This window comes from Plasmopara halstedii, assembly GCF_900000015.1.
Source record: "Plasmopara halstedii genome assembly, contig: Scaffold_484, whole genome shotgun sequence".
NCBI classification, from domain to species: Eukaryota; Oomycota; class Peronosporomycetes; order Peronosporales; family Peronosporaceae; genus Plasmopara; species Plasmopara halstedii.
In genome coordinates, this window is record NW_020187404.1 from 256108 (window position 1) to 265207 (window position 9100).

Here is a 9100-nt window from a genome sequence, read left to right on the forward strand (position 1 = left end):
GTGAGGCAATAATCGATTGGAACTTTAACTTTTCTCAATCTTAATGGTGAGAGAGTAACGGGGTTACACTGACCCTGATAACAGGAGTGTGTGTTACACCCGATGGGCATGGTGTGACCACACCCGAACAAGAATACGGTACGGGGTCTGTTATACATACAATAAGATTTTACTTTATAATTTAGGAAGATCTATATTTTTAAAATTAAGCGGTTTTGCCGCAACTAAAAATCAGTTTTGGATTTTGAGCCGAAGTGTCAATTAGCCTTGGGAAGGCAATAATTACTCTAGGAGTAAGCGGAATGCGATCCGCTAACTCGTACTTGTTCTAAGTATAGAACAAAAAATCGGTGACTTTAAATTACGTTTCCTCAATCGAAACGCTACGGCAGCCCCGCTGCAGAAGATGTGGCTGCTTTGCGCGATATGTTAAAAGAGATGTGTACGAGCGCTATTGCAAATGTTGATGGACCGACTTTACAGTGTTCGACGCGAACGGCGTGGCTATGGATTCGCGGAGTTTGTTAGTAGCGTTTACCGCGATCACATTTGCGACGAACGGCTCATCTATATGCATATGTCACAACTTCGTGGTAGCAGCCATTTCAATATATTGCTCGACATCCAGACAATGCAACACCCCCGTGGACAAACATTGCTTATGTGTCGCAATGGCAGCATTTTCACACCATGATAAAAAGCAGCGGAGAGCAGTGTAAGCTATCATCGTAGAAGGATCTCTGTGGTAAGCATCCAATAATATTATTCTCGATGAGATTAGTATATTAGAAGAATTGCCTCAGTCAAAACCCCGTCTATGCTGAGGATGATTCACCAATCGCATCAGAGGTCAAGCCCGTCGAATCCTCGAGTTGCTGGAGCTGGTACGACAAAATGCTCAAATGAGGATTTATCAGAACCAGAAGACATAATTTATGCGACTACTTGCCAAAAAATAAAGCACCGTGAGCGAAATAAGAATTATTAAATTGTCTAGAACGACGGACATTTCACTCGATGTCAAAGTAGATCAAATTAACATTAGGGAGCTACTCTTTGACCAAACACCTTCACAAAATACTTGTTATAATTTTCGTATTCGTAAAATCAAATGTTGTAGGATCTAAGAATTATTACGGGTCCGTTTATTGCTTTTGAATTTATTTACTAAATAGCAATTTCGCGATAGAAATAATCCTTCGTGTTGAGAAGATGGCAAAAACCGAAGTGAATATATTTAGGTCCTTAGTTCGCTACTATGTGCTACCTCTAAGCCTGTCCTTCTAGATCCTTCTAGAAATTCTAGAAGCTTCTTAATGTAACCTTACTATCTAGACCAATGAGCGACTACCATTATGTCCGTTATCAGCATCCGGAATCATCCACATGCATTCAGCGGTGTAATTTTAACATTCGTATCACACGTGGTTTTGGTAAGCCGAACAAAGCAAGTCGTATACTTGTATGAGACTCCTGCCGACCTGAGGCGTCCCCATGTTCAAAATACAGTAATCCTTCTTTCTATGTAGATGCTACTCGAACTATTTCGTTTGCTATGATTTAGACGATACTGTACAGGTCGATCAATTGCTTTGTCGTGACCATCACAAATTGTGATAAGTACCGACTGTTGCGAGTAACGCAAATTTTGTTTGTTCTGTATGCACAAGCTTTGAATTGTGATGCGCACGGCGTCATTTACCTTAATTACAACAGTTCATCTACTACTTTAATTACAACTGGCATTACTGGTGTCGTTGCGCCTGCTACTATTGCTAGTTTGAGTAACAACTTTAATATGGCAACACCTGCCAAGTTCCTTGGAACTCAAGCAGTGGCGCGACAGCAACTGCATTGGCCGGTGACTTAGCTCTTCCTGCATCTGACGTATATCTTACGATTACCGCCGACGTTCATGGTACTGTCGAATTGGTGTGTCGAGTAAAAAATTTGTGAGGGGAAAATATTTGTTTAGGCACTTAATCCTCGGTACTGTGTGCTACCTCTAAGCCTATAATTTAAAACCTTCTCTAGAAGCTTTTTAGTGACATCATCTAATGATGTCACATTCCCTGACCAGTATCAATGGCAAGCAGCCCATAACCATATCCCGCCTCCAATCTTGTCCTTATTATGCCTTCAGTAGCGTAATCATATATGTGCAACTTTAACGATCCCATATGCTGCTAATACATAGTTGGCATGGATCGCACCCTGCTTGCATTTCGAAGAAGCTGAAGTTTCTTGGTTTCTTAACGTTTCGCCCTACTATGTCTGCTTAAATGCTTCCCAGTGCTCATACACCTCACTGTAACCTGACAGCTGGTTACACGTCTTGTGCTGACGTAGCGCTACCTTGAGGCTTTGTCCCCTCGCGTTGCTGTCGTACAACTACAATCGTTTGTGGATCTTTTAATCAAATGAAGTTATTACAGGTGCGTTTATCCTAGTCCTAATCTTAAACTAAAAATCGGAATACATGTACTTTACCGTAATACTTTACCGTAATAACCTACTTATTAGCATGGTACACACTAAGTTAGCCGGTAACTAAGTGTGTACCCTATCAGATATGAAATGGGCCAACCACCCCATTACACCACCCCCTTCCCGAATAAGGACATACAAATGTTTCATAATAACAGCGGTGTCTGAAAGAACTTGTACCACTTGGAACAAGAGCGGAGCGGGAGACGTCGGAAACGACATTACGAAGAAGCTGATGTGATAGGCATCTACACGGAAAGAACGCAGAACAGCACCTTCCGAGCCTGGTGACAGCGACACGCCTGTGGCAGAGATGCGAGCACGCCAAACTGCCAGGCTCGAACAACATGTCGATGAGCAACGTCAGCATGAAGCGGAGTCACCAGCGCAACCCATGCAAACAAAAACGAAGGCCTCTCCGAAGTCGGATGGCAACGAAGGCGGCAACAGTTCGGTTTGACCTTCTCCACGAGTTTGAGAGCTAAAACAACCCGTCACAAAGCCATATACCGAGTTGAGCGACGACCACATGCCAGCGGAGGATCATGAAGAGGAAGAGCTTCCTTCATCTCGCTTTGCCGAAGCAAATAAATTCTATGAGTCAGTGACTGCGCCTACACCTCCAACGAGCACGCGAACGGCGACGACGCCAGCATCCCGTGCCACAAGCAGATAAGACGATTCGTGATCACCGTTAAATGACGACTTGTGACCTATTCCACGCCCTCCAGAGATCAGCGCTGTTTCGGAATTCAAACCCAAAGAATCTGAGAACTTCCCTGACTCGATCAAACATTTCCACGGGGAACTTTATTCGATAACTCTGAAGGAGGCTGTCGTGTCATCGCGGCGCACGCAATCCGTACAAAAATGTACGTGGAGTATAATAACCAGCGAAATCGCCACGATATCGACAAAGCCTTCTAGGAGTGGGTGCTTCCCATCAAGTCGATTGCGATGGAGAATAATTTGCAAAACCGACGGAAAACCTTTTGTCGTTATCAGGCGATCGCCAAGTTGCGCTACATGCGTTTTCGATACGCGAAACTTGTATGCGAGGAACAGGTCAAAGCAGATGTATTGCTGCAACGTTTGAAGACATGGTGGGGTATCCGCCACCTGCACTGTTACTGCATTGGTCGTTGTCGACTCCCGTGGTTGGACCCCAAGCGATGAGACAAAGTTTTTCTTTTGATTCTGCTCCTAGTAGAGCCAGTGGGGGTTCGCAACCTCCCATTTTCGGACTGCGTCACGGAAGTCAGCAAGAAGTTGCGAACGTGGCTCCTACGGTATATCAATATTCGGATAGCCGAGCTATCTCACAAGGGGCTGTAGCACACCACGGTGTCGGCGTGCCGGCACAATCTTCTCCTCACGGAAGTGGGCAATTCCGTCTCGGTGTCTCTGCATACTCAGTGGTCGACAGCGGTGTCGTCGATGGCGTTTTCGTCGGCGCCACACTTGCAAATGAGGGACGCAATGATGCATGTTGACGAGGTCGTAGCCTTCTCGCATGCAAATGCGAACGCGAACGTGACCGCGAATATGGGTCATCAAATGTCAAAGGCGACGAAACCACTTTGGGCTGAAATTCTCCATGTGAGGGTGAGCGTTCACGTCGCAGTCTTCACTCTGTGGACAGAAGCTGCTCCGCCCTAAGCGGAGAATTGATGTCTTCGTGACAAAGTTTGTCAACATCAGAGTGCTGTGGCAAAAGTGGTTCGACGCTTATGTTTCAACGACGCGTTCGTCTTCGTTCACGATTTCCGTCGCCGGATTACAACCAACATTGTTGGTACAATCCGTACGATATGGGGAGTTGCTCAGGTACGGCTTGAGCAAGCCGACACGAAGCGTTGGACGGATACGAAGCCCAATGTATATGCATTCCCGGCAAAATCTAAGAGTCTGAAATGCCGGGAAGGACCTGGGAAGTCCGGAGACTTGAGACGGCAGCGTCAGCCATGTTCTTGGTACTGACTAGTATATAATCATTTTCTTTGGGTTCATGCGTGCTTCTACGTCCATGCGTGTCAGCATGAGTTTCTGAGCATATTGTACTTCCGCCATAGCATCACGTACGCGTGATATAACATTTGCTCTTTCGGTCATGACCTTTGACAAATCTGACTGACGCTTGTCATTTAGTGTGCTGGGAGGCAAACGTTTGCTGAGCCCCTCCTTCACAAGATCTTGTGTGTCCACCATGAGTTAAAGAGACAATGCCGGATGGCGAAGACCATTGATATAAATTGGCGTAAAGTCGGATGAAGCATTGAAGGCATTGTTGGTGGCAAATTTAACCATCGTGAGCGTATGACTCCATGTCGTCGGCGACGATGCACAAAACCTGCGCAGAATTTTTTTTACAACACGATTTGAGCGTTCAGTTTGACCATCGGCCTGTGGGTAGTTCTTGATGGCCATCTCTAGACGTGTCCCTTACAGGCGAAATAAGCTCGTCCAAATGTCCAATTTAAAGCGCGTATAACGATCGGATACAATTGACCATGACGGGGTTACATGTAATCAAATATGATGAAGTGGCTCGCGCAAGATGGTGTGACCACACAATGGTTTGGCCACTCCTTAAAAAAAAAGTACGTGGATGGACTGCCAGTAGTTATGTATTTCAATTAGGATTTACAATATAACTAGGGAACCCTATAGATTTGGGGATAGGCGGCTTTGTTTACAGAAGCGTTTATTTGCCTTGAATTAAGGATGTAATTACTGTCGGAGTAAGTGGATTGCGACCCGCTACACTCGCAGTGGTTCTAAGTATAGAACGCAGGTCACACACCTTAACTAAGCTTTCCCTAAGCGAAGGAGCTACGACCCCGCTGCACTTTGAAGCACATGTTTTCAATCTATACCTGAGTCGTTATGGCTGACGCTCTGTGCAGCGGCGCTGCCGAAGCTATTTGCTTAGAGGAAGCTAAGCTAAGGTCACCGACCTTATGTTCTTTACAAGAACCAGTACGAGTGTAGCGGATCGCAACCCGCTACCTCCATGAGTACTTAAATCCTTAACAAAGGTAAAGACGCTTCTTCGTTCAAAATTGAAACTGTATATAACTGTTTGAGTTGCGCCGTAGCCTCCACTATCTAAAACCTTAGGTATTTCTAATTAATATAGTAGTACCTATTTGATATAGTAAAATCTAGTTTGTATGCATTACTACTGGTAGTCCTGTCACATAGCGGCTTCTTGTTACGGTGTAGCCACACATTGTATGATTTCACCAACTTTTGAATTCCACACCTTTCTTACGTCACATCATCTTGTGCGGCCCGCCCTTTAATACAAGGGTACGTGTAAAGCCTTTACACTCAGGGTACGTATGATACCGTTACACTTTCCCCAATCATAATTGTGAATACATACAATTCACAGTTAATCGTCGCCTCATACGAGGCTCGCGAATGTGAGACACCGCTACGTCTCTAAGCTCATCCTAAAACGTTTTCTGCTCAACGAGCCCTGTGTCTAACACATGAAATAGAGAGCTCCCGCGGGCAAAGTCCTTCTTCTTCTTCTGCACAGGGTGCACCAACAAGCAGTACGTCAAAATCAAATGAAATAATCAATGCTGAATTTTTAATACTTCAAGCAAAAGAGATCTAGATTTATGGAATGTCATAAAAATTCCCCCATATTGAATACAAAGCAAGTTCAGTGAGCAAGAAAACTTTCTTCAATTGCTGCTGACAGAAAGTCCAACAGCAATTGGTCAGTTAAGCAACTGCTATTTCGACTCCTACGCCTAATTCTTTTAAAAGGATTAGCAAGGTCCCACGCCGTGCAGTGCCCTTGGCCAATCATCATTTGCCAAATTAAGCTATCAAATTTCCCCTCAAAGCGATGGGTACTTGCATATGCCAAAAGGGTTGGCTGTCTTACGTGCCAGCAACGCATCGCATGAGCTTAGGCTCCTATTTCAAAGGGTTGCTTGGCATACAATCATCCGTCCGTCTGAGCAGGATGTTTCATCTAAACAAAAGTTTCGCCAACACGACTAAAATGGCCGATGTCATGGACCGGGATCCTCGCTTCTAAGCGAAGCCGTGGCAATATTGTATGGTAGTTGGCGCCAGATGAAGCATGCAAACCGTTGACAATCTATTATCAAGCAAAAATGCGTTTATCGCGAGGAGTTAAATATTCGTTGAATCATTTGCGCGAAGTGACGGCAGTGCTAGAAAGAGAGATTCCAACTAATAAAGTCTACGCTATTTTTACGTTGTGCATACCGCTACAGGCTATGATTGATTTTATTTTTGTGAGTTGGTCAGCCTCTATGTCCCATTAGGCACCTCCACAAAGCCGTTCCAATCTTAGTGTTAAAGTCGGTATCGATCGACTTACCAGGCGATACTTCTTGAGAAAATCTACATTTATTATCGAAGAGATGAAATTTTACGATGCTTTAAAGCCGAAAAGACTGCCACTGTCGGCAAAAAATATGGAAGGTTTAAACTCAGGCTACCTATATTATTAACAAAAATTTTCAACTTGACCTGATTTCTTGGATTGAGATTCGAATCCTTTGGTAAATTTTGTGTAAAAGTTGTTGAAAAATAATTCAATACACACATACTATAGCCTTTTATCCAAAACATGTTTTTGCACCATCCCTTGACCCTTAACCCAGTTTTGATTTTGGTGGAGAGAGCATAATCGACTCGATCCCCAGCTAACATGTCGTCGCATAACCGAAGATATCATCCTGAAGAGCTTAGGCATCCTGCACCGAGTGTGCAACGCTATGGCATAGATTTTATGTACAAGCCACATTCATATGCCAACACCTAACGGATCACACGTAATTAATGTGGCGATCTGATTTTTAGCAAGATTTATCTACCTTACATGCAACGTCTTTAGACGGTATGGCTAGGTATCAACATTAATCAATTGGAACGTTTACGATCGTAGCTAAAAAAGCTATAGTCTTAATATGCTGAAGATAAGTAATGCTCCATCGTTCCTGTCTCCAAAAGCTTCCGCTCTTCGGCGAGAATTCGGTTATGAATCGCTTTGAGTGCCGTTAGCTAATATTGAATTTAGATCTTGTCATTATCCACGGCATGCCACCACCCAGGGCAATTGTCACCTGCCGTATCTGCTCGAAATGCAATAGATAATTCAATTCATGTGAGCGAAATAATAGACCGAGGGGGTCTTTGTAAGCCCCTCGTTTCACTATTTGGTAAAGTGAAACGGATACCTCAACCATAATCATCTCAGGTATTATTTTCGCAAGATTGCGTTGGCGTCATTGTGAATTCGGTGACGGGGTGTCGTTCCACCTATCATCCTTTGGAATGGTCCGGAAAGTGTATTTCATGCAGAGGCGAGCATTGCGGAACGCGCATTTCATTGTCGACAAAATTCCAAAGAAGGGGAACAGCTGTCGTATTACTTTCGTTGAGGGGAAAGGTGCATCAAAGATACACTAAAAGATGTTCTCATTGGGAAACATCTCAGCTCACCATCAAGGGTGACTCGTAAGACGTTGGCCGTGGAGGCTGCGTCATTTTTTGAGACTCGACAATATCACGTGAAAATGTTAGGAAGAGGGGTTTCGATGTATAATTTGCTTGTGCAGAAAGTCACGGGTAGGAAGAATGAGAGACGCGAGCTTTCAGCACCGTGGAAGATTGAATACCGCTTACTCTTCTGCATTGTTACAAATAACAGAAGAATGCGGCCCTTGTGGTCTTTTTGCGGAGGAGTATGTAACTCGCATGATGGTGCACTTAAACATTGCATTATTGTCACTGTTGTATCCCGAACTTAGGGATAAGGTAAAGAGTACAAGAAACATGATGAAGTATACTGGTATAGATGAGAGAGAGTTATGCAAAGGAGAGGTCTGTGCGATATAGGGTGCTAGCCTGGCGGTGCGCTTAGCAAACTTTTATGATAGATAGAAAACCGATATGTGGAGTATCAGCTTAAGGTAAACTTGACTCAACGATTAATATGCCGCTGATTCATTGAAGCTAATATATCATCAGATACTCGAAAAGCTGTAACGGGCCATGTACTAAAGTTTTGTATTTGACCCTTACAGATTTGGCGCTATTGTATTCTAGACAATGTATTACGATGGTACAAATCCCACATTACATTTGGTGCAGTTTCCAATATTGATAAGTACCGAAATATTGATTTCTACAAGGATGACGAAAGCTAAGAAAGGGTGGGCCTTGGTACAAAAGAGCTGTTTACTAAACGCCAGAAAAGAAAGACAATCTTATTATGATAGCTAGTAAAACGTATTTATTTCGCAACAATCAAATGTTGAGATATCAATACGTACATCATTTCTTCGAATGTGTTAAGTATGCTGCTGTGGTCAATGCTTGCACTAACTTATGAGTTATGATGACTGGCTCAAGTGCTTTGGCATCGTGATGCTAATCGGCAAGTTGGAGTTAATTTCCCACTAAGGATGGCTAGTGCGTGTTTAACCTTTATGGTTAAGACTGCAAATGTCTGCATATTAAAGTGTCTACTTATGTTAGGTTCGCGCAAAGACTGAGTTGGAGTGTTCCACATACCTTAGGATGGGTTGGTAGCTTTAAACTTAGGTTTAGTATATTG

At 43.7% G+C, this 9100-nt stretch overlaps 6 protein-coding genes across 6 annotated transcripts; 4 read left to right on the forward strand and 2 right to left on the reverse strand.

Annotated features, from left to right (window-relative positions):
• Nucleotides 1–1494: 1494 nt before the first annotated feature.
• Nucleotides 1495–1870, forward strand: PHALS_10605 (uncharacterized protein; the record flags this gene model as incomplete). Its single annotated transcript, XM_024726057.1, has 2 exons — nt 1495–1508; nt 1579–1870. The coding sequence occupies 2 exons, from the start codon at nt 1495–1497 to the stop codon at nt 1868–1870; spliced, it is 306 nt and encodes a 101-aa protein (XP_024576772.1).
• A 930-nt stretch (nt 1871–2800) lies between these two features.
• Nucleotides 2801–3980, forward strand: PHALS_10606 (uncharacterized protein; the record flags this gene model as incomplete). Its single annotated transcript, XM_024726058.1, has 4 exons — nt 2801–2941; nt 2990–3146; nt 3219–3359; nt 3493–3980. 4 exons carry the CDS (start codon nt 2801–2803, stop codon nt 3978–3980), a joined length of 927 nt encoding a protein of 308 aa, XP_024576773.1.
• A 7-nt stretch (nt 3981–3987) lies between these two features.
• Nucleotides 3988–4721, reverse strand: PHALS_15443 (uncharacterized protein). The gene has a single exon (XM_036407440.1). The coding sequence runs from the start codon at nt 4693–4695 to the stop codon at nt 4468–4470; it is 228 nt and encodes a 75-aa protein (XP_036263142.1). The 5' UTR covers nt 4696–4721; the 3' UTR covers nt 3988–4467.
• A 1905-nt stretch (nt 4722–6626) lies between these two features.
• PHALS_10607 (uncharacterized protein) lies at nt 6627–6873 on the forward strand (the record flags this gene model as incomplete). Its single annotated transcript, XM_024726061.1, has 2 exons — nt 6627–6733; nt 6801–6873. The coding sequence occupies 2 exons, from the start codon at nt 6627–6629 to the stop codon at nt 6871–6873; spliced, it is 180 nt and encodes a 59-aa protein (XP_024576775.1).
• A 570-nt stretch (nt 6874–7443) lies between these two features.
• On the reverse strand, nt 7444–7727 carry PHALS_10608 (uncharacterized protein; the record flags this gene model as incomplete). Its single annotated transcript, XM_024726062.1, has 2 exons — nt 7444–7542; nt 7605–7727. The coding sequence occupies 2 exons, from the start codon at nt 7725–7727 to the stop codon at nt 7444–7446; spliced, it is 222 nt and encodes a 73-aa protein (XP_024576776.1).
• Nucleotides 7728–8118: 391 nt separating this feature from the next.
• Nucleotides 8119–8424, forward strand: PHALS_10609 (uncharacterized protein; the record flags this gene model as incomplete). The annotated part of the gene is made up of 2 exons (XM_024726063.1): nt 8119–8298; nt 8380–8424. The coding sequence occupies 2 exons, from the start codon at nt 8119–8121 to the stop codon at nt 8422–8424; spliced, it is 225 nt and encodes a 74-aa protein (XP_024576777.1).
• Nucleotides 8425–9100: the final 676 nt, after the last annotated feature.